The sequence below is a fragment of the Ranitomeya imitator genome, chromosome 1, assembly GCF_032444005.1.
Source record: "Ranitomeya imitator isolate aRanImi1 chromosome 1, aRanImi1.pri, whole genome shotgun sequence".
NCBI lineage: Eukaryota > Metazoa > Chordata > Amphibia > Anura > Dendrobatidae > Ranitomeya > Ranitomeya imitator.
In genome coordinates this window covers 70,045,626-70,072,852 of record NC_091282.1, presented here as the reverse complement: position 1 = coordinate 70,072,852, position 27,227 = coordinate 70,045,626, and the positions used below count along the sequence as shown (strand labels likewise).

At 47.1% G+C, this 27,227-nt stretch overlaps 2 protein-coding genes across 9 annotated transcripts in view; one reads left to right on the top strand and one right to left on the bottom strand.

Moving 5' to 3' along the window:
• On the bottom strand, positions 1 to 26,286 carry TPGS2 (tubulin polyglutamylase complex subunit 2). Of its 5 annotated transcripts, none has more exons than XM_069747466.1 (8): positions 26,249 to 26,286; positions 14,134 to 14,224; positions 11,681 to 11,760; positions 7,917 to 8,004; positions 6,743 to 6,874; positions 5,317 to 5,421; positions 3,420 to 3,583; positions 1 to 1,671 (listed from the first exon to the last, which is right to left on the bottom strand). In XM_069747466.1, exons 2-8 carry the CDS (start codon positions 14,204 to 14,206, stop codon positions 1,453 to 1,455), a joined length of 861 nt encoding a protein of 286 aa, XP_069603567.1. In that variant the 5' UTR covers positions 14,207 to 14,224; positions 26,249 to 26,286; the 3' UTR covers positions 1 to 1,452. The 5 variants fall into 5 exon arrangements, with proteins under 5 accessions (XP_069603567.1, XP_069603549.1, XP_069603577.1 ...); XM_069747448.1 differs by having other exon boundaries at positions 26,167 to 26,255; XM_069747476.1 differs by lacking the exon at positions 26,249 to 26,286 and adding an exon at positions 26,193 to 26,238.
• A 251-nt stretch (positions 26,287 to 26,537) lies between these two features.
• Positions 26,538 to 27,227, top strand: part of KIAA1328 (KIAA1328 ortholog) — a 182,899-nt gene continuing 182,209 nt past the window's right edge. Inside the window, exon 1 of one of the 4 annotated variants that reach the window (XM_069747407.1) lies at positions 26,538 to 26,624. In XM_069747407.1, the coding sequence (XP_069603508.1) occupies positions 26,576 to 26,624 (49 nt within the window). In that variant the 5' untranslated portion in view covers positions 26,538 to 26,575. Of the gene's footprint in view, positions 26,680 to 27,227 lie in introns of all 4 variants that reach the window. The other 3 variants (XM_069747417.1, XM_069747426.1, XM_069747434.1) reach the window with 3 other exon arrangements.

The following is a 27,227-nucleotide window of genomic DNA, read 5'->3' as shown; positions in this document are numbered from 1 at the left end:
TATAATTTATAAAGCGCCAACATATTCCGCAGCGCTTTACAGTTTAACAGTTTCAAACACAACAGTCATAAGTAACAACGTTAACAATAGAATAATTAAAGCACAATAAGACGACCCTGCTCGTGAGAGCTTACAATCTACAATGAGGTGGGGGAGATACAAAGTACAGGTGTGTATTTACAATGATGTATTTACAATGATGGTCCAGCCATCTTCAGGGGGTGGGGGATAGATGGAGATACTGAATGGGCTGCACACACACAAACATAAAATGACTTTGATTAGTGAACGTGGTAGGCCGCTCTGAACAAAAGTCTTTTGAGCGAGCGCCTAAAACTATGCAAATTGTGGATGGTCCTAATTTCTTGGGGTAGAGCATTGCAGAGGATTGGTGCAGGACGGGAGAAGTCTTGGAGTCGGGAGTGGGAGGTACGGATTAGTGCACAGGTCAGTCAAAAGTCATTTGCAGAGCGCAGCGGTCGGCTAGGCCGATAGACAGAAGTGAGGGAGGAGATGTAAGGGGGTGCCGCACTGTGGAGAGCTTTGTGGGTGAGAACAAGTACTTTGAATTGTATCCTGTAATGAATGGGCAGCCAGTGTAACGACTGGCGAAGAGCGGACGCGTCCGAGTAACGATTAGCCAGATGGACGACCCTGGCTGTCACATTAAGGATGGACTGAAGAGGGGAAAGTCGAGTGAGGGGGGAGGCCAATTAATAGAGCGTTGCAGTAGTCCAGGTGGGAGTGGATCAGGGCGACAGTGAGGGTTTTTGTTGTTTCCATGGTGAGAAAAGGGCGGATTCTAGAGATGTTCTTTAGGTGTAAGCGGCACGAGCGGGCAAGAGATTGTATATGGGAGGTGAAGGAGAGATCGGAGTCAAACAATATATAACAAGAATATAATACAATATAAGAAGCTCCATATAGCGGATTCCAGACATTCAAAATGCTAGGTTTTAAATCTATGTTTTAGCAGAAAGGGACCGAGTTTGTTTTTTTTAGCTCCAAAATATCCAAAAAAATCTCTTATAATGGAGCGGAGCTGCAGTATCAGACACAACCAATGGACAGGTGACTTGGTTTTTCGTAAAGAACAATTTAAATACCCTTTGACTCCAAATTCTAAAAACTACTGCAGCCAATTTACATTTCAGATTGCACTGGCGATTATTTTAGATATACAGTAGAGACAGGTGAACTAACTCACAGGACCCAAGTCCAGAGGTCTTGTCAGGTCCTTCATCCCGTCTTCTATCTACGGGAATCCCCGGCTGCTCTGCTTAGTGTGTGTCATTCCAAAAAAACGATGTTAAGCCTACAAATCAGAAGAGGTGTCGGGGATCCTACTGATGATCCTACTGATGTGACTGCTTGACCAGGGTCACGTGGATAGATTCCGTTCCTCTATTTTACCACCATCTGGAACCCTTCATGATGAGGGGCAGGTAATAATCATTTACGGGGCGCACCAGACTGCTCTGATTTTTTGGAGGAAGGAAGAGGGTTCTTCTGATACCCTGTGGGTGGGCCTGGTAATTTCTTCTTGGTTACTGGGGTCTTGTTTTTGCCCTTGAAAATCTTGTTTGGGTCCAGTTTGTTGATAAAAGAGTCCGGCTCCTCGGACAGCTGCAGCGGGCAGAACGTGATGGGTTTGTATATGTTCATCCATTGCTGTCAGGAGAATGACAAAGTTCAGGGATAAATGATCAACATCTGCACAAGATAAGTGATGGCATCCCTAAACCTATGGTCCTGCATGCCTAAGGTTCACATAACATGCACTGTACTACAAGGACCCAGTGATCCCAGATATCAGCCATTTCAGGCTTAGGAGACAATATCTATCGTGTTCTTCACCAGGATAAGTGACTCTCCACTAAATCAACTGCCTGCACGCTCTCTCAGCTGCTCAGATATATACCAAAATATAGAAACTGTGAACACAGATGAGGAAAGGATGATTTATCACTATCACCGGGGAAGACAGCTGTGTCACATTGAAAAACACCCTGTATTATACTCCAGAGCTGCACTCACTATTCTGCTGTTGCAGTCACTGTGTACATACATTACATTACTGATCCTGAGTTACCTCCTGTATTATACCCCAGAGCTGCACTCACTATTATGCTGGTGCAGTCACCGTGTGCATACATTACATTACTGATCCTGAGTTACATCCTGTATTATACCCCAGAGCTGCACTCACTATTCTGCTGGTGCAGTCACTGTGCACATACATTACATTACTGATCCTGAGTTACATCCTGTATTATACTCCAGAGCTGCACTCACTATTCTGCTGGTGCAGTCACTGTGTACATACATTACATTACTGATCCTGAGTTGCATCCTGTGTTATACTCCAGAGCTGCACTCACTATTCTGCTGGTGCAGTCACTGTGTACATACATTACATTACTGATCCTGAGTTACATCCTGTATTATATCCCAGAGCTGCACTCACTATTCTGCTGGTGCAGTCACTGTGTACATATATTACATTACTGATCCTGAGTTACATCCTGTATTATACCCCAGAGCTGCACTCACTATTCTGCTGGTGCAGTCACTGTGTGCATACATTACATTACTGATCCTGAGTTACATCCTGTATTATACCCCAGAGCTGCACTCACTATTCTGCTGGTGCAGTCACTGTGTACATACATTACATTACTGATCCTGAGTTACATCCTGTATTATACCCCAGAGCTGCACTCACTATTCTGCTGGTGCAGTCACTGTGTACATACATTACATTACTGATCCTGAGTTACATCCTGTATTATACCCCAGAGCTGCACTCACTATTCTGCTGGTGCAGTCACTGTGTACATACATTACAGTACTGATCCTGAGTTACATCCTGTATTATACCCCAGAGCTGCACTCACTATTCTGCTGTTGCAGTCACTGTGTACATACATTATATTACTGATCCTGAGTTACATCCTGTATTATACCCCAGAGCTGCACTCACTATTCTGCTGGTGCAGTCACTGTGTACATACATTATATTACTGATCCTGAGTTACATCCTGTATTATACCCCAGAGCTGCACTCACTATTCTGCTGGTGCAGTCACTGTACATACATTACATTACTGATCCTGTGTTACATCCTGTACTATACTCCAGAGCTGCACTCACCACTGTTAGCTGTTATTGGAAATAGATACATTTTGTGGTCAGACACACATCATGCTGGGAACAGTTACTTTTTCTCACATCAAATTACTGTAGAGTTCCTGGTGTAAAGGTGATGTTTGCAAAAATACTAGAACAAGCTCCTGCAGACTGGAGTATAATGCAGGCAGTAGCCCAGGACCGTACAGGTAATGTCAGTGAGGACGTCATGTAGAATTGTGATCTTATACTGAGTTACTTTTTGCACAGTGAGATAAGAGACTGCAGACCTTGGCGGTTGGGCTCAGCCCGTAGCTGGTGAAGGAGTACTGCCACTGTGGTAGCCCCAGGTGACACAGAAGTATGCGGTAATAAGCCGTAAAGGTGTCTGTAAGGAAATGCCAGAAGAGCGCACGGTCCAGGAACCAGATGGTAGGCTCGCATGTCGTCTGCCCTGGTGGAAGAAGAACACGGGACCAGATTCTGTGTGATCAAGCCTAAATGTACTGCTTTGTAGGCAAATGTTATAATACATTACTATGGAATCCCCCAAACACGATGAGATAATAACAGAATAGCTACATTACATGACACCACCGTGGGGCAAGGCAGGTCCTTTGGGACGACCGGCCGCTACCCAGGGACGGAGCGGACGACCGGCCGCTACCCAGGGACGGAGCGGACGACCGGCCGCTACCCAGGGACGGAGCGGACGACCGGCCGCTACCCAGGGACGGAGCGGACGACCGGCCGCTACCCAGGGACGGAGCGGACGACCGGCCGCTACCCAGGGACGGAGCGGACGACCGGCCGCTACCCAGGGACGGAGCGGACGACCGGCCGCTACCCAGGTATGGAGCGAACATCCAGTGCCTACCCAGGGACAGAGCAGACGACCAGCCGCTACCCAGGGACAGAGCGGACATCCATCGACTACCCAGGGTGTTTAGTGGCTAAATAGAAGGATGACTATAAGGTGACGCAGACCCTCCCAGACTACATACCTGTAAGATCAATTATACATGGCAATACTTGTCCACTCATTACATAGGGTGAGAGTTAGGACTGCTCTGATAAGGGTATACCGTGAAGATTGGTAGAGCAGCTTAGCATACATTTTTTGCAAAAAACGTATCAACCAAATACCCTGTTTTTTACATCTTTTACTAGCACTTGCGGATTACTGCAAATTTTTTTCAAACTGAGTGTTTTTGGTTTTACTATTCTCTTTTGTGTCTTCAGGTTTCTTGGTGGTGTGTGAACATGATCATACAGACTTGTTCACTGTGCAAGTAGCCCATGTGTTCCTGTTTCCATAATTGTTCTCTTGTGTCTACAAGACTGGGGAGTTCCACCACTCCTCTTGGGCTATCTGCACAAGAGCTGTTCTACCCTGTATGCACACATGGATTTTTCCTCTCTGAACCCTGTTCACACAGGTTATATACAGATGATCAGGTTTTTAAATACATCAGATAGGGATTGCATACATTAGTTAGGACTGCTCTGATAAGGGTATACCGTGAAGATTGCTAGAGCAGCTTAGTATACATTTTTTGCAAAAAACGTATCAACCAAATACCCTGTTTTTTACATCTTTTACTAGCACTTGCGGATTACTGCAACATTTTTTCAAACTGAGTGTTTTTGGTTTTACTATTCTCTTTTGTGTCTTCAGGTTTCTTGGTGGTGTGTGAACATGATCATACAGACTTGTTCACTGTGCAAGTAGCCCATGTGTTCCTGTTTCCTAAATAGAAGGATGACTATAAGGTGACGCAGACCCTCCCAGACTACATACCTGTAAGATCAATTATACATGGCAATACTTGTCCGCTCATTACATAGGGTGATTTGCTCACTAGTTAATTACGGGAATATGAACACTAATTGATTACAATAAGTGATACAGAGATCCATAGAGTAGAGTGTGAGAACTACATGTGACAGCTGGCTTCCCAGCACTGACCTCACTCATTCTGTGTGTCTGGAGAGGCACATGTTTCCGCAGGTCTGGTGCATTAGGCACAAGTTCCAGTACAACCAGTATACAAACAACCACCAGAGACATTACAATGGATAATGGGACCTGCTCATGTGACAAAATAAACCCAGCTATCGCTCCCCCCCTGCGGAGATCGGCTCCTCTGTTATACCACACACAAACAGTATGAAGCCTCTGCCAACCTGCTGCGTGCTTTTTGTAAACCAGACACACTTTCCCATTTCCATCACAAGAATCCAACTCAAAGATCATGTTCCGGGAATCAAAATGTGGCTTTTCCGAGAGACCTTAAAAGGAAGAAAGGAGAAGAAAAGAAACACATTAATAAGCTGTTTTGTGGCAAAACGGAGTTTTACACTTAGTGTGGGCCAAAAAAGTAGATTGGTGGGTGTCTAAATGTGCTGCTGAGTGATCACATAACATATATGAGTAAATAAATAGATAAAAACAGTCTAACAGACAGGTACATCAATAGGACATGATAGGTTTAGCTATAAAATGCAAAGCCAGCACAATGCAGATAAGTACCTGCTTGAAAAAAAAAAGCTGCAAAGGGCAAAAAATAAGAAACACAACGGTGTATGAACCAACACACACAAGATCTCAGGCAGCGGCATATACACATAAAGGGCAGGAGCGTCACGCGATGTTAGATCGTGTACAAGCGGGTTAAGGGACCAAAGTGTACTCACAGAAGGAAGGGTCACGTGACTGGCGATCATGTCAGTTTACCATTTAATCATGATTACTTGGTGCGCCATTTTGCATTTACGTTGCTTACGATTGCGTCCTGTTTGTAGTATTATATTCCCGGCTGTGTGGGATGACGTGTGGCCACGTCTGTCAGCACGCCCAGGCCAACAGCCATGTGACTATTGCTTTTCTGCATAGAGGTTGGTATCTTAACCCACTTGACCAGGATGCAATCTGTTACTTGGCACAGCAGACCTTTATGGGCATGCACCGGCTTCATCATAGCATTGGTGATTGATTTCTTACATTTGACTGTGTATTGCTTGTGTCAATTGTTTTGACATCAGGCACTAATATTATATACATATAGATAGAGAAAAAAAACAAAAAACAGCCAACAACCCCAGAAGAAGCAACTGGCAAAACTCGCATCACATTGTGTGCTGGTGGGTGATCCTTTCCATGCCATTTCTTTCTTTAGACTTGGATTAATGTGTTGCTTATCTTTATTTGTTGGGGGCTGTTTTTTTTTTTTCAATTTTACAACTCTTTCAGGCAGGTCCTCTCTTGCTTCTTATCTACATTTTGCTGTCTTTGCTATCGATGTACCTGATGCTGTTTTGTATTTATTCATTTGTCTTATTTAACCATTCAGCAGCACATTTGTCTCACCCACCTCTCTTTTTCTGTGATAGTGTACTTTTTTGTTTTTCCCCTTTTTATACAAGCAGTTTTATGAAGTTTGAACTTCAATAAAGGAACATATATCTTTATTTTCACGTCATGCACATTGTTTATTGGTTTGGTCTGTTATGCTGTGTGTGTAGTGACTGCCAAGTGTCAAGATTGTGAAGTTATCAGAGGTGGCAAAGGCTGGGGCCGAGAGAGAATCCACATAACCATTAGTTTCTGTACCTTCCTCGTCAGAGTCGTCATCCAGGTCTGCGAGGGTCGGGGAATTGGGCAGCGAGTAGGACGAGGATCCTTTTAAGTGAATCAGATTGGAAATGCTATTGACTACCATCAAGCCAACCTGAACTGGGCTATCTGTCAGAGGAAAAAAAAAAAGTTCTAACCATTAAATCATAAAAATCATTAACTTTCCAGAACTATGGCCGGGAGCACGACGCACGGGAACCAGAGGAAAAGACGCACGGGAACCAGAGGAAAAGACGCACGGGAACCAGAGGAAAAGACGCACGGGAACCAGAGGAAAAGACGCACGGGACCCAGAGGAAAAGACGCACGGGACCCAGAGGAAAAGACGCACGGGAACCAGAGGAAAAGACGCACGGGACCCAGAGGAAAAGACGCACGGGAACCAGAGGAAAAGACGCACGGGAACCAGAGGAAAAGACGCACGGGACCCAGAGGAAAAGACGCACGGGACCCAGAGGAAAAGACGCACGGGACCCAGAGGAAAAGACGCACGGGACCCAGAGGAAAAGACGCACGGGAACCAGAGGAAAAGACGCACGGGACCCTGAGGAAAAGACGCACGGGACCCAGAGGAAAAGACGCACAGGAACAAAGGAGAAGGCGCACAGGAACAGAGGAGAAGACGCACAGAAACAGAGGAGAAGACGCACAGGAACAGAGGAGAAGACGCACAGGAACAGAGGAGAAGACGCACAGGAACAGAGGAGAAGACGCACAGGAACAGAGGAGAAGACGCACAGGAACAGAGGAGAAGACGCACAGGAACAGAGGAGAAGACGCACAGGAACAGAGGAGAAGACGCACAGGAACAGAGGAGAAGGCGCACAGGAACAGAGGAGAAGACGCACAGGAACAGAGGAGAAGACGCACAGGAACAGAGGAGAAGACGCACAGGAACAGAGGAGAAGACGCACAGGAACAGAGGAGAAGACGCACAGGAACAGAGAAGGCGCATGGAATAGAGGAGAAGACGCACAGGAACAGAGGAGAAGACGCACAGGAACAGAGGAGAAGACGCACAGGAACAGAGGAGAAGATGCATGGAATAGAGGAGAAGACGCACAGGAACAGAGGAGAAGACGCACAGATACAGAGGAGAAGACGCACAGGAACAGAGGAGAAGACGCATGGAATAGAGGAAAAGACGCACCATCCAGCTTCACAGACCAGGACATGTGAAAGCCATTGGTCATCAGATAGAAGTTCTTCAGATCTTCCGGTAACATACAGGAGTATTTCTAGACAAGAAAAAGGCAGGCAATCATTATTACAGCAGTAATACCTGCACATTGTGACGCATGACCAGCAGTGTAAGTTCATGGATTATAAAATACATTTTTTTTTCCAGTAAATTGGTTGACCCCTCTTCCCGAGCTGTAATGCGTTTTACTCACCCTCCTCGGGTCCAGTGCTGAGTCTCCACCGCTACTCCCAATGCCTGTTATTGTCGGCAGCGCTGCAGACAATCGGTGAGGTCAGCGACTAGAGTGGTCTACTCAGTTCAAGCCGCTGAGCTCAGTTATTGGCTGTAGCACTGTTGATGTGACACCTGGCAGTGGCGGAGACTCAACACTGGACCCGGGGAGGGTGAATATAGGACACAGATCGCAGCGGGGAGAGGTTGGGGCACGGCTTTAAGTTATTGTAAAACATGGTCTCCATTCAGACTAATAGGTTCTATGTGCAATGCAGGAACGGACGGCAGATGCTTTGTGTGACCTTCTCCACTCTCGCCACATAAGATGCGGATCCTGAATGGGGACCTCTGCTCTACCGACTTCCAAACAGGGAACATGTATAATGGCAGGCAGATTTAGTGAGGTCTACCTGCGCTCCTGTCATCTCGCTGTGTGACTGACTCACACAGCTGGCTACACAATGTGTTACATAACCCTATAATCTCACTTTTGCTTTGCAGGGTCAGAGTCTAATTTTCTTTGCTCACCTGCACCAAATTATAGGCTTAGAATAACACACTGTAACAGAAAACCATCTGTCCGTAATGAACCTGATCCACTACTGCCCCCTTGTGGTAGATTTTACATCATACAGTTGCATCCACTGATGTGCAGCTCATCCGTACTGAAAAAAAGACGGCAAAAGAAGCCATTTGCAAAGTATTTTTAATCAATCAAAAAAAAAAAAAAGTAAATGTAATAGAAAAAAAAAAACTATTGGAACTGATGACATCCGATGCACGTGGCCATCAGCTTGAATTCTGCAGAAATGAATGGGATTAGTATTTAATAAACTCAAAACTTCTTAAGGAGAAGGGGGGTATCATAGGTGATTTGGGCACTGCACAAAGTGTAAGCGTCCAGTTACATCACATGTCAAACTCTGGCCCACTATACTGTATGGTGGACTATGTGGAGCCCATTATACTGTGTAGAAGGCTGAATTGGGATCACAGTTTGGGCATCATACTGTGTTGAGGTCATTTGTGTTTATGAGTAGAAATGGATGTGGAGACACCAGTTGTTAGCAGGTGCCCTGGTCCTAGCCGAAACCGCATGGGCCAGGGATCATCCCACCAAATGCCTCCTTTCTTTTTATTGTGGGTGTAATGCAGAGTGAGGGTAAAACAGTGTGGCAATACTTTATTAAACCATAAAACAATCAAATAACACATAGAACAATCCCAGCAAAATACCTAAGATGGTGCACATTACAGAGTGTCACCCTCCTGCTGACTCGCCAGGATAAGAACAGCTGTGAATTCAGAACTTCCAGGGCTGAATACCCCGCCTGTGGCACGCACAGAGAGGAGGTAACAACAAGCTTAGGAAGATGACATTCCAATGAGGTACAAGGACAGTTGGCCAGAGGGTCACAACCTGGCTTCTCTGATCATATCCATGGAGGCAGGCGACCGGCAGGTCCCATTCCTGGTCTCCACAAACGTATCTATGGGGCTCAGGCGACCAGAGGGTCCAAATCCTGATTACCCCAAATGTATCCATGGGATTTGTGATGGTCAATGGAGCAGATCTGTATTCTTCCAGCCAGGGCCGTGGTCCTGTAGAATGACACATCTGTGTCCCTCGTGATGGAGCCATGATGTCTTGGCTGCTGTCCTGTAGAGAGTCTCTGGTTCTTTACATGTTTGGATGTCTTGGTTGAATCTCTGTCCATGGAGGTATCTACCCGTTTTAATAGTTAACAAATGTCCCCCAAGCCAGCATTCACAGTTAAAGGGGAAAAATGGTGTGCAGACCAACCCACATTGTTTAATTAGGTAATCAATTAGCATAATTTTTCCTCCCCTGTTTTACAAGTCAACAAACTGGCTGTAAGGTCATGTATTTACCAAGTTCTGCTCCTTCTTCTGTAGACTTCTTTAGTTACACAGGAATATGCTGCTCAGATGTGAGTGACCGTTATCTATACTGTATCCAATATCGATAAAATAAGTGTAGCTCTGGAGTATAGTGAACCTGGAAATTATAGGCCAGTAAGTCTAACCTCTATTGTTGGTAAAATATATGAAGGGTTTCTGAGGGATGTTATTCTGGATTATCTCAATGAGAATAACTGTTTAACTCCATATCAGCATGGGTTTATGAGAAATCGCTCCTGTCAAACCAATCTAATCAGTTTTTATGAAGAGGTAAGCTATAGACTGGACCACGGTGAGTCATTGGACGTGGTATATCTCGATTTTTCCAAAGCGTTTGATACCGTGCCGCACAAGAGGTTGGTACACAAAATGAGAATGCTTGGTCTGGGGGAAAATGTGTGTAAATGGGTTAGTAACTGGCTTAGTGATAGAAAGCAGAGGGTGGTTATAAATGGTATAGTCTCTAACTGGGTCGCTGTGACCAGTGGGGTACCGCAGGGGTCAGTATTGGGACCTGTTCTCTTCAACATATTCATTAATGATCTGGTAGAAGGTTTACACAGTAAAATATCGATATTTGCAGATGATACAAAACTATGTAAAGCAGTTAATACAAGAGAAGATAGTATTCTGCTACAGATGGATCTGGATAAGTTGGAAACTTGGGCTGAAAGGTGGCAGATGAGGTTTAACAATGATAAATGTAAGGTTATACACATGGGAAGAAGGAATCAATGTCACCATTACACACTGAACGGGAAACCACTGGGTAAATCTGACAGGGAGAAGGACTTGGGGATCCTAGTTAATGATAAACTTACCTGGAGCAGCCAGTGCCAGGCAGCAGCTGCCAAGGCAAACAGGATCATGGGGTGCATTAAAAGAGGTCTGGATACATATGATGAGAGCATTATACTGCCTCTGTACAAATCCCTAGTTAGACCGCACATGGAGTACTGTGTCCAGTTTTTGGCACCGGTGCTCAAGAAGGATATAATGGAACTAGAGAGAGTACAAAGGAGGGCAACAAAATTAATAAAGGGGATGGGAGAACTACAATACCCAGATAGATTAGCGAAATTAGGATTATTTAGTCTAGAAAAAAGACGACTGAGGGGCGATCTAATAACCATGTATAAGTATATAAGGGGACAATACAAATATCTCGCTGAGGATCTGTTTATACCAAGGAAGGTGACGGGCACAAGGGGGCATTCTTTGCGTCTGGAGGAGAGAAGGTTTTTCCACCAACATAGAAGAGGATTCTTTACTGTTAGGGCAGTGAGAATCTGGAATTGCTTGCCTGAGGAGGTGGTGATGGCGAACTCAGTCGAGGGGTTCAAGAGAGGCCTGGATGTCTTCCTGGAGCAGAACAATATTGTATCATACAATTATTAGGTTCTGTAGAAGGACGTAGATCTGGGGATTTATTATGATGGAATATAGGCTGAACTGGATGGACAAATGTCTTTTTTCGGCCTCACTAACTATGTTACTATGTTACAGGATCAGTACGGGGTAAGTAATGCATATGTAAACTGCACATATTGGTTATGATGTTTGATCTCGCTCACCTGCTCCCAAGAGACCAAAGTGTGACGCTCGGCAGGAGGCTTCTCCTCAATCTTCACATCAGTCACACCAGGAGATGACTCTAATAAATAAGAACATCATGATTACTCTTCTCCACATTTAAAGGAGACCAAAATGTCACGATTCATGAAGAGACTGAAAACTGTGCCTTCCCGATGATAAGAAAACAAGGATGCATCAGAAGTCAACCAATATATTTATTCCCTTTAGCAGGGCTGTGGAGTTGGTGTTCATTTTGGTGGAATCAGTATAAAATGGACAGACTCCAATAATATTTGATAACTTCGGTACAGTAGTACAACGCAGGATGTGTTGGAAATTTTTTCATAAGAATATGGGAAAGTTATGAAATGTCCTAGAAATATCTGTCCTGTTCCTGATCTAAGGATCTCAGATTTTAGTGGAGATGAATCTGTGCTGCACTTTCAGTACAGGCTCAGTAGTGACCAGTGCTGGGGAGTCGGAGTGGAGATGAATCTGTGCTGCACTTTATGCACATGCACAGTAGTGCCCTGTGCTGGGGAGTTGGAGTTGAGACAAATCTGTGCTGCACTTTCTGTACAGGCTCAGTAGTGACCAGTGCTGTGGAGTCAGAGTTGAGATGAATCTGTGCTGCACTTTATGTACATGCACAGTAGTGACCAGTGCTGGGGAGTCGGAGTGGAGATGAATCTGTGCTGCACTTTATGTACATGCTCAGTAGTGCCCTGTGCTGGGGAGTCGGAGTTGAGATGAATCTGTGCTGCACTTTATGCACATGCTCAGTAGTGATCAGTGCGGTGGAGTCGGAGTAAGGGATATTGAGGGGTCAGAGGTTTGGCTTACTGACTCCACAGCCCTGCTCCTTAGTATTACTGGGAGACACGACCACACACAGGAGATAGGATCCTAGAAGACTGATCATGGCTACAATGGAGCAGGATACAATCAGGAGTGATCGTGGGAACGTACTTTGCGATCAGTGATATTTGTACAGCAGCGATTTTCATGTAGACAAGGAGCGAAAAGGGACTCGAAAAACATGCAGAGGTGTAAGAGACAGAAATCAGAGTGGTAGATGTACTGGAACGCTTATTATTGGCTTTAGGGCCCTAAAAATGTTACACAAATTTCCTAAAAAGTCTGTAATATGTCAGTCAGCTGTGTGGCAATACAATCGGGTGGTCACGTGTAGCAGCTCTGCATGGAGGGCTATAGTCACTCTTTGCTTAGTAATGAAGGCGATCGTCCCCACCCATAGTGCCCATATAAAGGGATACTCCAGCAACATGCATATAGGTTATAGCAATGGGATATCTGATCAGTGGTGACTTGGTTTTTAGGTACCCAGGCAGAAAGAGGAGGTGAGCAATCCACTCCTCTCATACAGAAAAATATGGGAAAAGTCACAACAGAGTGATCGTTTTTAATCCTGGAGAGAAGCGGCAATGGCAAAATTCACGTACCGCTGATCTCGCAGGTAGGGAAGTGATGTGGAGCACTGGCTTCTCTTATGCATACGACTAACATTACAGATTATCCTCCATATATACTAAACTGTGCAAACGATTAAGGTGTGGAGAAAAATCTGCAAACTAAGAATGTTATAAAAACATAGAAGTGTTAAGAGTTTATTTTTAGCAATTAACAAAAAGCAAAGTGAATGAAGAAAAGAAAAAGATCTAAATCACATTGATATTTGGTGACCGCCCTTTCCTTTATCATCACTTCCTTTAGATACAGGTGCTTTTCACAAAATTAGAATATCATCAAAAAGTTAATTTATTACTGTTCTTCACTACAAAAAGTGAAAATCATAAATTATATAGAGTCATTACAAACAGAGGGATCTATTTCAAGCGTTTATTTCTGTTAATGTTGATGATTATGGCTTACAGCCAATGAAAACCCAAAAGTCATTTAACTTTTTAGATTCTCATTTTCCGAGAAGCATTTGTACACTTGCTCACAGTTTTTGAAGGCACACAGCAGGTTGTTGCTCCAAACATGCTGGAGGATTGACCACAGATCTTCTGAGGATGTCACTCGTGCAAATCCTTCTGTCTCTGCATGTGATCTCAGACAGACTGGATGATGTGAGATCAGGAATCTGTGGGGTCCGTATCATCACTTCCAGGACTCCGTGCTCTTCTATACATTGTTGGATATTTGGGGTTATTGTTCTATGGCAGAAAAAATGTGGAGCCGATGATACGTCTCCCTGATGGCACTGAGTGATGAATAAGGGTCTTCCATCAAAAACAGAGTACAAGTGTAGCTAGGAGAACTGGGACTGTTTTGAAGGCAAAGGGATATTGATGAGATTTAGATTTCTCTTTTGCTTATTTAATTGTTAATTAATAATAAACTATTACCACTTCCATTTTGCACCATTCTTACTGTGCAGCATAACTTTTGCTCAGCACTGTAAGTCCGACCACACATGGTCACTCACCCAGAATCTTGCTTATTCCCAGGGTGATTTTCTCGATATGAGAAGCCATTAGGTTTTCATTCTTATCTCCCATCTGGACACAACACTGGACCTAGAGAGAAGCACAGGGTCACCATTAGATGAGGGCGCACACAAGGAGCGACTCCAGTCCTACCAGTAAGAGAAGGTCTACTGAACCCTTCCATTCTTCTCTGCACCACATGAGGCTTCCCGGCTTATAATATTAAAGTCAGATCTGTTTGTGTGTGACACCGGGCAGCTCCATTAATCTGCGTGACGGTGAAGCACAGGGAGGTGAGGAGGATGGCGTCCACCAGCACTCGCTCCCATCAGCCCAGGCTCATACTTCTCAATAATACAGACCTGACCAACATTTCAGGGGTGCACTTCTACACTAGACGTCAGCATCGAGGGGGTGAGGCCCAGCTGTGGAAGAGTGAGGCTGCAAAGCACCGTTAGGTGTGGCAGAATAGTGAGTGCAGCTCTGGAGTATAACACAGGATGTAACTCAGGATCAGTAATGTAATGTATGTACACAGTGACTGCACCATCAGAATAGTGAGTGCAGCTCTGGGGTATAATACAGGATGTAACTCAGGATCAGTAATGTAATGTATGTACACAGTGACTGCACCAGCAGAATAGTGAGTGCAGCTCTGGGGTATAATACAGGATGTAACTCAGGATCAGTAATGTAATGTATGTACACAGTGAGTGCACCAGCAGAATAGTGAGTGCAGCTCTGGAGTATAACACAGGATGTAACTCAGGATCAGTAATGTAATGTATGTACACAGTGACTGCACCAGCAGAATAGTGAGTGCAGCTCTGGGGTATAATACAGGATGTAACTCAGGATCAGTAATGTAATGTATGTACACAGTGAGTGCACCAGCAGAATAGTGAGTGTAGCTCTGGGGTATAATACAGGATGTAACTCAGGATCAGTAATGTAATGTATGTACACAGTGACTGCACCAGCAGAATAGTGAGTGCAGCTCTGGGGTATAATACAGGATGTAACTCAGGATCAGTAATGTATGTACACAGTGACTGCACCAGCAGAATAGTGAGTGCAGCTCTGGGGTATAATACAGGATGTAACTCAGGATCAGTAATGTAATGTATGTACACAGTGACTGCACCAGCAGAATAGTGAGTGCAGCTCTGGGGTATAATACAGGATGTAACTCAGGATCAGTAATGTATGTACACAGTGACTGCACCAGCAGAATAGTGAGTGCAGCTCTGGGGTATAATACAGGATGTAACTCAGGATCAGTAATGTAATGTATGTATACAGTGACTGCACCAGCAGAATAGTGAGTGCAGCTCTGGGGTATAATACAGGATGTAACTCAGGATCAGTAATGTAATGTATGTACACAGTGACTGCACCAGCAGAATAGTGAGTGCAGCTCTGGGGTATAATACAGGATGTAACTCAGGATCAGTAATGTAATGTATGTACACAGTGACTGCACCAGCAGAATAGTGAGTGCAGCTCTGGGGTATAATACAGGATGTAACTCAGGATCAGTGCAGGATCAGTAATGTAATGTATGTACACTGTGACTGCACCAGCAGAATAGTGAGTGCAGCTCTGGGGTATAATACAGGATGTATCTCAAGATCAGTACAGGATCAGTAATGTAATGTATGTACACAGTGACTGCACCAGCAGAATAGTGAGTGCAGCTCTGGGGTATAAAACAGGATGTAACTCAGGATCAGTAATGTAATGTATGTAGACAGTGACTGCACCAGCAGAATAGTGAGTGCAGCTCTGGGGTATAAAACAGGATGTAACTCAGGATCAGTAATGTAATGTATGTAGACAGTGACTGCACCAGCAGAATAGTGAGTGCAGCTCTGGGGTATAATACAGGATGTAACTCAGGATCAGTAATGTAATGTACAGTGGGGCAAAAAAGTATTTAGTCAGTCAGCAATAGTGCAAGTTCCACCACTTAAAAAGATGAGAGGCGTCTGTAATTTACATCATAGGTAGACCTCAACTATGGGAGACAAACTGAGAAAAAAAAATCCAGAAAATGACATTGTCTGTTTTTTTAACATTTTATTTGCATATTATGGTGGAAAATAAGTATTTGGTCAGAAACAAACAATCAAGATTTCTGGCTCTCACAGACCTGTAACTTCTTCTTTAAGAGTCTCCTCTTTCCTCCACTCATTACCTGTAGTAATGGCACCTGTTTAAACTTGTTATCAGTATAAAAAGACACCTGTGCACACCCTCAAACAGTCTGACTCCAAACTCCACTATGGTGAAGACCAAAGAGCTGTCAAAGGACACCAGAAACAAAATTGTAGCCCTGCACCAGGCTGGGAAGACTGAATCTGCAATAGCCAACCAGCTTGGAGTGAAGAAATCAACAGTGGGAGCAATAATTAGAAAATGGAAGACATACAAGACCACTGATAATCTCCCTCGATCTGGGGCTCCACGCAAAATCCCACCCCGTGGGGTCAGAATGATCACAAGAACGGTGAGCAAAAATCCCAGAACCACGCGGGGGGACCTAGTGAATGAACTGCAGAGAGCTGGGACCAATGTAACAAAGCCTACCATAAGTAACACACTACGCCACCATGGACTCAGATCCTGCAGTGCCAGACGTGTCCCACTGCTTAAGCCAGTACATGTCTGGGCCCGTCTGAAGTTTGCTAGAGAGCATTTGGATGATCCAGAGGAGTTTTGGGAGAATGTCCTATGGTCTGATGAAACCAAACTGGAACTGTTTGGTAGAAACACAACTTGTCGTGTTTGGAGGAAAAAGAATACTGAGTTGCATCAATCAAACACCATACCTACTGTAAAGCATGGTGGTGGAAACATCATGCTTTGGGGCTGTTTCTCTGCAAAGGGGCCAGGACGACTGATCCGGGTACATGAAAGAATGAATGGGGCCATGTATCGTGAGATTTTGAGTGCAAACCTCCTTCCATCAGCAAGGGCATTGAAGATGAAACGTGGCTGGGTCTTTCAACATGACAATGATCCAAAGCACACCGCCAGGGCAACGAAGGAGTGGCTTCGTAAGAAGCATTTCAAGGTCCTGGAGTGGCCTAGCCAGTCTCCAGATCTCAACCCTACAGAAAACCTTTGGAGGGAGTTGAAAGTCCGTGTTGCCAAGCGAAAAGCCAAAAACATCACTGCTCTAGAGGAGATCTGCATGGAGGAATGGGCCAACATACCAACAACAGTGTGTGGCAACCTTGTGAAGACTTACAGAAAACGTTTGACCTCTGTCATTGCCAACAAAGGATATATTACAAAGTATTGAGATGAAATTTTGTTTCTGACCAAATACTTATTTTCCACCATAATATGCAAATAAAATGTTAAAAAAACAGACAATGTGATTTTCTGGATTTTTTTTTCTCAGTTTGTCTCCCATAGTTGAGGTCTACCTATGATGTAAATTACAGACGCCTCTCATCTTTTTAAGTGGTGGAACTTGCACTATTGCTGACTGACTAAATACTTTTTTGCCCCACTGTATGTACACAGTGACTGCACCAGCAGAATACACAAGATATTACGTATATAATGCCTTTTCACACAGAAACATCATGAAAAAAATAATGCCGACGGATTTACCACATTCATGCTAGAAGAATGCAGGTGGGGGTAGACGATGCAAAAGTTGGTTTCTTATTCAGATAATTATTTGTTTATTTACAGGTTTAACAACACAAACTAAAATACGATGCGGCGAGGATTCCTGATGTGAAAACGCTTAGGGTATGTTCACACGTTCAGGATTTCCATCCTTTTTTTTTCAGGACAGTTTTTTTAAAAAACTGCAGCTCTTGGCAGAAAACGCAGGTCCTTTTTTTGGTCCTTTTTTTGTCCTTTTTTGATGCGTTTTTTGATGCGTTTTTTTATCCTTTTTTTATGCAGTTTTCTATGCAGAGACTGTGTGTTTCCTAGGAAGCTTTTTAGGGCTAAAATGGCTGAAAATACCCTAACCCTACCCCTAACCCTAACCCTACCCCTATTCTAACCTTAGTGAAAAAAAAAAAAAAAAAAATTCTTAATTTTTTTATTGTCCCTACCAATGGGGGTGACAAAGTGGGGGGGGGTGTCATTTACTATTTTTTTATTTTGATCACTGAGATATAACCTATCTCAGTGATCAAAATGCACTTTGGAGCGAATCTGCCGGCCGGCAGATTCGGCGGGCGCACTGCGCATGCGCCCGCCATTTTGCAAGATGGCGGCGCCCAGGGAGAAGACGGCCGGACGGACACCGGGACGCCGGGTAAGTATAAGGGGGGGAGATTAGGGCACGGGGGGGGGGGGCATCGGAGCACTGGGGGGGGGGCATCGGAGCACGGGGGGGCGGGATTGGAGCACGGGGGGGCAGCCACACTCCGCCCACGCACTTCCGCCCGCTCCCCCGCACTTCCTGCTGCAGCGGTTCTGCACATCAAATCGCAGTAAAACCCGCAGATATATTTTTGATCTGCGGGTTTTACTGCGATTTTGACCTCACAATGGAGGTCTATGGGTGCAGAACCGCTGCGGTTCAGGAAAAAGAAGTGACATGCTCCTTCCTTTTTGCCGCAGCTACTCTGCGCAGCTTTTTAAACGAAATTACGGATCATGTGCACAGCAGTGACTGTTTTCCATAGGGTTACATTGTTATGTACCCTGCATGGAAAACAGCTGCGGAACCGCAGCGGCAAAACCGCTGCGGTTCCGCAGTAAAAAACGCACTGTGTGAACATGACCTTAAAAGCAGCGACAAAAATGATAAAACTGGCACAAAAATGGGCATCAAAGTGGACAATGAAGGGCATTATTGAAAGGTTTAAATAACTTTGGGTCACTGATCTCACAATGCAAACAGATAGTGAGACTCCATATCTAATTCAGGTCACTCCAGCCAGGCCTACACGGTATTATGGGCATGAGAACGGGCATCAAAGTAGGCAGACAGCCAATTTCAAGGATTTGAATAAGTAACTTTTTTTGAGGGGCTAAATGACTAAAGGCCACGGATCTCACGTGACCATCAAAAAAACAGGATTTTTGGTTGCTTACCGTAAAATCTGTTTCTCGGAGCCTTCATTGGGGGACACAGGAACCATGGGTGTATGCTGCTGCCACTAGGAGGCTGACACTATGCAAATATAAAAAAAGTTGGCTCCTCCTGTGCAGTGTACACCCCACCGACAGGAAGAAAGATCTTCAGTTAGTGAGAAAGCAGTAGGAGAAGCAACGTGTAAAAGAGAAAGAATAATAATATAATAATAATAAACTTTATATAGCGCCAACAAAATCCACGGCGCTTCACAGATTAACAGATTCAAACACCCAAAGAGTGTTCAAAGAACTCAAACGTATACAGTAAACAGAGCTGTTCAACTTGGGAGGGTGCTGTGTCCCCCAATGAAGGCTCCGAGAAACAGATTTTACGGTAAGCAATCAAAAATCCTGTTTTCTCTATCGCCTTTCATTGGGGGACACAGGAACCATGGGACGTCCCAAAGCAGTCCCTGGGGTGGGAAAAACAGACTTCCATCAGGTGAGAGGACTCACCACTGCCGCCTGCAGGATCCTTCTGCCCAGGCTGGAGTCCGCCGTAGTTCGGCGAAACGTGTGGATGGAAGACCAGGTTGCCGCTTTGCAAAGCCGTCGGCGAAAGCCCTGTGACGTACCGCACTGGAAGCGCCGACTGCCTGGGTAGAGTGAGCCTTCATCTCAGGAGGGGCCCTCCGTGCTTGACCTGGTAAGCTTCCAAAATTGCAGTTCTGATCGAGCGAGCAATCGTCGCCTTGGAAGCCGGCAGGACTCTACGCACGCCATCAGGGATGGCGAAAAGAGAATCCATCTTTCGGAAAGCGGCCGTGCTAGCCAGGGAGATCCTCACTGCCCTGACGAGGTCCAGCCTGTTCAACGATCGCTCCAGAGGATGAGTCGGAGCTGGACAAAAGGAAGGTAGAACGATGTCCTCGTTGAGGTGGAAAGATGAAAACCACCTCGAGAAAGGAAGGAAGGAAGGCGGAGGCCTGGGACCACCTTATCCTGGTGGAAAATCAAGAAAGGAGGTCGGCAGGAAATGGCCGTCAACTCAAAAACGCGGAGGATCGAAGAGATGGACCTGAGAAAAGCCACCTTCCGAGTTAGAACTGACAGGGAAAACTCCCTGAGAAGCTCAAAAGGGGGAACCCCTAAGAACAACCAACACAACCTTTAAATCCCATGAATCCACAGAGGCCCTGTACGGAGGGACAGCGTGGACTACTCCTTGAAGGAAGGTCTTAACCTGTGGCTGAGAAGATAAAGTCTTCTTAAAGGGAAGAAGAGCGCAGGAACCTGGCCCTTTAGGGAACTGAGAGCGAAGCCCGAATCCAGTCCTGCCCAAAGGAAAACCAAATGGAAGGCAGGGAAAAAGGACATAAGTGAAAAGCGGTTGGACTCGCATCAACGAAAGTAAGCCTTCCAGGTACGATAGTAGATCCTGGAAGAAGACGAAGGCTTCCTAGCCTGGATTATAGTGTGACTCATCCGGGCCGAAAGGCCGGACGCTCTTAAAACTGTGGAGTCCACAGCCACGCCGTTAAACTGAGCGACCGATATTTCGGGTGGCAGATCGGACCCTGAGACAGCAGATCGGGTCTGTTTGGAAGGCACCAGGGGTGTCCGCGAGAAGAGTGACGATGCCTGCAAACCAAGACCTCCTGGGCCAATCCGGGATGATCAGAATGACCGGCACCCATCCCGCCTTGATCTTTTACGACAGTTTGGAAAGCAATGGAAGGTGTGGGAATCAATAGGGGAGCAGGAACTGCGACCAAGGAATGGCCAAAATGTCAACACCACTGCGAGAGAATCGCGGGACCTTGGGACGACCCGATGGACCTTTCTGTTCAATCGGGACGCCGTGAGGACCACCTCTGGAGTCCCCCAACGAAGAGCAATCCGATAAGAGACCTTCTGAAGTAAGGACCATTCCCCTGCCGCGAGGCCCGAGGAAGACGGCGGCCAAAATGTCCACGCCAGGGACCTGCACTGAGGATCTCACCAGGACCGTTGCCTCTGTCTAAAAGAGGATCCTGGAATCTCGGCCAAGGCCAGAGAACTCCGCGTCCACCCCTGGTGGTTGACATATGCCACTGCTGTGTCATTGTCTGGATTCGAATTGGCAGGCTGCTGAGAATCCTTACCCAGTGAAGGAAAGATAGAAAGAAGATCCGGAGCTCGAGGACATTGATTGGCAGAGAGGACTCCTGTGCCGACCAACCACGATGAAAAGAACAGGTGACAAAGCCCCACGCCTCCGCCGAGAAGGCTGGAGACCGTCGTCACCACCTGCCAGGAAACTGGAAGGAAGGATATGCTGTGAGGTATGTGCTCTGGGATAAGAGCAGGGACCTCGGCCACCAGTGGAGGAACCGTTTGATCCCGGTAGAAAGACGGATCGGACGATGCAGGGAGAAGACAGACCTGTCCTCCTGTGATAGAATAGCCTGCTGAAGAAGTCTTGAATGAAACGGGCGAAGGGAAAAATTGCTTCCGATGTTGCAACCAACCTCCTTAGGACCTTTATGGTCCATCAGCAAGGAGGGGAGCCGAGAACCCTGGAGCAACAAGACGGAACTTCTTCCTGTTGACGAGCCGCCGCAACGGCTAGACTGTCGGGGAAGAGGGATAGACTTTCGGGAGCCTGAAACCGAAATTCCCGAGCCTCCATGGAAGTGATTACTGAACGAGGGAATATCAACCTGAAGAGTCTCAGACGAAACTTCCTGTTCAGCAATTTCAGATCCGGACTGGGACGAACCTTGTCGTCCTCTTTCAGTACAAATAGGTTCGAAGAGAAGCCTGTGAACCGTTGAACCGTTCCTGTTCAGGGACGGGAATGTTACCCCGGATTTAAGGAGGGAAACAATGGCTGTAAAGAAACCCAGGACTAGAACGGGTTCTCTTGGAGGTTGGGATTAGAGAAAACGATCCCAGGACCGTGAAATTAATCTATTTTGTCTCCAGAGGATACAAGTTCCCTGGCCCATGCGTTCTCTGTTGAGGAGACAAAGACGTCCCTGGGGAACAGGAGAACGGCTGCCCAGCCTAGGAAACGGGCAGGGGCCTAGTCGTGGGTCCTGCCTAGGTGGAATTTCCAGTCCTGGACCTGGAGAATCCACCTTAGGAGTAGCGGGAACGCCAGGAAGGAGTGAGTCGAAGACTACCTTCTTCTCTTAACGTGCCTGTGGCCTCTGCTGTTGCGAAAAAAGGGGTCAAATGCCGCAAAAACGAAGAAAAAGAGGGCCGAAAGGACCGAAGTTGCCGCCTAAGGAGAGAACTGGTGCCACCAGTGGCATCCTTGATAATTTAGTCCAGCTTGGAACCGAAAAGACGTGATCCTTGAAAAAGGCAGGCTCGTAAGGGACTTCTTGATGACCCTTGAGCCAAACAGAGCGAGTAATCTGGGTGGCAACTTTCGCCAGCAAGTCTGGTGGAGCTCCAGCCTGAATGCCCCAACGGAGTTGTTTAGCCCCTTCGGATAGACTTCGAAACCCAAATGGAAGCGAAAGCCGGGCAGAGGGATGATGCGGCAGCTGCGAAAACCGAATTCGCGAAGGATTCCATGATCTTATTGATGGAATCTGTCAGATTCGCCCCACCGGACAGCGTGAGGACTGTGTTGGTGGCAAGTCTAGCAGTCGGCGGATCCACAGAGGGAGAGGTCGTTCTCTATCACCTCTCATTCCGGTTGGCGATGAGATCCGGAGGAAGGAAATATGAGACTCCAAGACGCTCGCCTCTTTGAGAATGTCTGGTCGAATTCTCTCTTTCTCTGGCCAGAAGATCCTCGAGTCAGGATGAGGAGCGAATCCCTTGGGAGGTAGTTTAGACCGTCTAAACGAAACCGCCTGATCTGCAGGTTCCGTAGAGGGATCTTTGATGCCACAGGTCAGATTGGACGCTCCAATGAAGCTTTGAACCATATCCCTCATGCTATGATTTGGTTCAACTTCGGCCCCAAATTATCCTCCGAGGCCTCGCCTGACTCCGGGAAGGGGATCAGGGGGAAGTCGACCACAGAGAAGGACCGTGAGGCAAGATGGACCGAGAAGAGAACTCAGACCGGCATTCCCATCTGGATCTTTCGCGGCCTGCATGGAAGACTCGAACGGAGCTTCTAGCGACCCGCTGGCTACTACGGAAGTCCGCAGGGGCAACTAATCAAGCACGGACACAAGGGTCTGGGACACCCGTGTGAGATTCGCTACTGAAAGAGACAGAGGGGAGGCCCAGCCTAGGGAGGGAATTTCACTCTGAGGCGGAGCAGCAGGGGAGTCTTAGGCGGTGAACATAATGTGGGTTGCTGCGGGCCTGCCTGAGGGAAGCTTGGGGTTACAAGACGAACCCTGAAAGTGTTTCAGTAAGGCACAGGACAAAGTAGGAGGCCGGGAGAGACCACCTTTAAAATTAGCCCGAAGGGGCCCCTGAGGGAAATGTCTGGAGAGTAGGGGACGGGGGGGGGGTGGGGGGGGGGGGGGTCTGGCAGGGGATTAAGTAAAACTGCGGTGTAGAGGTACTCACGGCAGACGCTGCGGTTTCCGGATGGAAGGCTGCACGGCTTGGAAGATGCTCCTCAGGAACGATAGCCCCTAGGAGAACAGGCAGACATCTGATGGACTCTCTTGTCCGATGTAGCTTGCCTGCAGGCCAGTGGGAGATGTGAGGACGCCAGAAAATTGCGCTCTTAAGATGGGCAAAGAGAAACGTTCCTGGCTCAGAAATAAGTATCTGTGGCTGCCTGGGAGTGGTGGGCGGGCTTAACGCCAGGCCAGGAGCACCAAGATGGCGGCGGTGGGCGGAGCTTGCCGTGATAATCGGGCGGGAGAAAAGCCCGCCCGAGAGAGAGGAAGTGGGAGGGGACGCGGCGCCGGAAGTAGGCCCCGGAAGAAGCCGGGGCCTAAATTTGAGGCCGGTGGCCGCCAGGAAGGGCCGCGGCGGCGGGAAAAACGGCGCGGTTGCCTGCAAGGCTGCCGCGCCGCGGCAAAAGGGCACGGTGTGGCCGGAGGAGGAAGCCGGAAGTAGGCCCCGGGAGAAGCCGGGGCCTAAATTTGAGGCTGGAGGCCACCCGGAAGGGCCGTGGCGGCGGGTAAAGTGCCGACGTCAGGAAAAGCGGCGCGGTTGCCTGCAAGGCCGCCGCGCTGAGGCAAAAGGGCACAGTGAGGCCGGGAGAGGAAGCGGCGCGGTGCCAGCAAAGCCGCTGCGCCAGAAGAAACTGTGCCGCCGTAGAAAGCGGCGCGGCTGCCAGCGAGCAGAAAAGTGCGGCCGTAAGAGGGAATCGGCGCGGCTACCTAAGGCCGCCGCGCCGGGGCAGAAACAGTGCGGCCGCAGGTCACACGACCGCCGCACCAGGCCAGAGCACAATGCGGCCGGGGGAAAAAGGGCAACGCGGCCGCCTGTAAGGCCAATAACAGCGCAGCCGCCATAGCGCGGCTGCCACGCGAAAGGGGCGAAGACCCCCGCCCCATGTGAAAGTGAAGGCAGCCTGGAAAAATATCCCAAGGGACCCCCAAATGACTGCCCTGGGACTGAGGAAGGACTCAGAGGTACTTTGGAATACTTACCTAAAACATCCCACGCTGTCCTTACTAACCTCATTCTGGGGAAAATTTCAGACGTCCAGGGAGCTGATGGACGTCCTCGTCTCCTCCAAACCGACAGGCTCTGGTGGGCGAGTGGGTGGGGGACGGATGCAGGACCGGACTTCTGAGCACGCTTGTGGGCTAGGATCTTGGTCCTGGTGAGGGATCTATGAGGATACGGGGTGGCAGTACACGCCGTACTCATAGTCCGTATTGTGGGACTACAGGTGTGACTGCTCACCCTGTATCCCTTCCGGAAAACCTGAAAAGGAACGACGCACATTGAGGTAGATAAGGGTCTAATGAAAGACCCGTGTCCACCTCCTACTGACACTAAGCTAAACTGAAGATCTTTCTTCCTGTCGGTGGGGTGTACACTGCAGAGGAGGAGCCAACTTTTTTTATATTTGCATAGTGTCAGCCTCCTAGTGGCAGCAGCATACACCCATGGTTCCTGTGTCCCCCAATGAAAGGCGATAGAGAAATTGTGATTGTCAAATTCAGGTCACTCCCGTTACTGGCATCAAAAGTGGGAAAATAGCTGATTCTCCCAGATTTGAATAAGCATCTTGTATTTTTAAGGGGTTAAATTACTTTATGCCACTCGTCTCACACCACCATTACATACATAGTGATGCCTCGCAGCCTTTGCCCACTTTGATGCCCAGAACACATTGGGATCAGGCTGGAGTGACCCGAATTTGATGATATGCATCAGTATGCGTGTAATGGTGGTGTGAGATCAGTGGCCCAAAGTCATTTAACCCCTTAAAAACACCACTTACGCAAATATCTGAAAAAAAAAATGGCTATTTGCCCACGTTGATGCCAGTTCTCATGCCCATAACTGGTTTGGTCCCGGCTGGAGTCGCCTGGTTAGATGTGGAGCATCCCTATCTGTGTGTCTGCGTTGCTATTTAACCCTTTCAATAACGCCCTTCGGTGCCCACTTTGGTGCCCTCTGTTGTGCCAGTTTTAGCACTTCTGCAGCTGCTGATAACTGTATTCACACCGGGGCTCCTCGCTGCGTTGTATTTTATGATTGGGATCTTTCATTTTGCTGCTGAACCTGTAAACAACGTAAGAAAAAACAATGTAAATATGAAACCATTATCAGCATTGTCAGAGGCAAAATGCTGATGGCGCCAGGACCCCTCACCAGCGTCATGGACGGGGGTCGCCTTGTATTACAAACCCTCACAGAGGAGGCTTGCACAGGGCGTTGGTCACACAGGGACGCGTAGCGTCCGGGGTGCTGCCTATTAGTGACACCCAGCATTATGTAAGTACACCCCACAAGGAAAGCCCCAATTCACCCAACCAACAGTAAGGCTCTGACTGCATCCTGCAGGAGATAAAAACATTAATAAAATACATGAGGCATAGGTTACACACCACACCACACCAGGTCACGCACATACGTCCCCTGCCAGCCTGCAGCGTCTCCACACCCGACTCTCTCCACTACCGTCCTCACCTTCCGTAACCAGGATATACAACCCTACCGTAAAGCACGATGGGAGACGTAGTCTACACCCTGTCAAGTGATCCAAAGCTTTGCATGCCGGATATTGTAGTTTACCCAACTCTTAATCCACTAAGAACACAAGGAACAAAAAACTTCAACTACCAGAAAGCATTGCACGGTGAGGGTGACGTCACTAACGTCTACGTTCCTCCGCCTGCGTGTGATATAGTTATGGACCAATAGACAAGAAACTGGATGGAACCGCAGCCAATGAAAGAACAGGAGGGCGGAGTTTGGAGCTGGTTGCTGGGCGCCGTGGGTGGCGGGTGTTTGAAGATGGCGGATGTTGCCGGGGAAGAAGCCGCCGCGTATTGGAGTCAGGACGGTATCCTTTACCGGAAAGTGTGAGGAGAGGACGGAATAGTGGTCTGCAGTGGAGGGTCGGTGTATTGTGCGCTTATATCTCATAAAATGGCAGACGGCGTCCTGTGTGTGTATACAGCTATTATATAGAGAGAGAGAGAGAGAGAGACGGCGTCCTGTGTGTGTATACATCTGTTATATAGAGAGAGACGGCGTCCTGTGTGTGTATACATCTGTTATATATAGAGAGACGGCGTCCTGTGTGTGTATACAGCTGTTATATAGAGAGAGACGGCGTCCTGTGTGTGTATACAGCTGTTATATAGAGAGAGACGGCGTCCTGTGTGTGTATACAGCTGTTATATAGAGAGACGGCGTCCTGTGTGTATACAGCTGTTATATAGAGAGAGACGGCGTCCTGTGTGTGTATACAGCTGTTAAATAGAGAGACGGCGTCCTGTGTGTGTATACAGCTGTTAAATAGAGACGGCGTCCTGTGTGTGTATACATCTGTTATATAGAGAGAGACGGCGTCCTGTGTGTGTATACATCTGTTATATATAGAGAGACGGCGTCCTGTGTGTGTATACATCTGTTATATATAGAGAGACGGCGTCCTGTGTGT

What these genes read in the sequence shown, in the direction of transcription:
- TPGS2 (XM_069747448.1), bottom strand. Translation starts at nt 26,190, where the DNA reads ATGTGCGTGACCTGGTGTGGTGTG. An exon ending in GGGAATAAGCAAGATTCTGG is followed by an intron (nt 11,761 to 14,133) that starts GTGAGTGACCAT and finishes CTTATTTATTAG; the next exon opens with AGTCATCTCCTGGTGTGACT. An exon ending in CTTTGGTCTCTTGGGAGCAG is followed by an intron (nt 8,005 to 11,680) that starts GTGAGCGAGATC and finishes TTTCTTGTCTAG; the next exon opens with AAATACTCCTGTATGTTACC.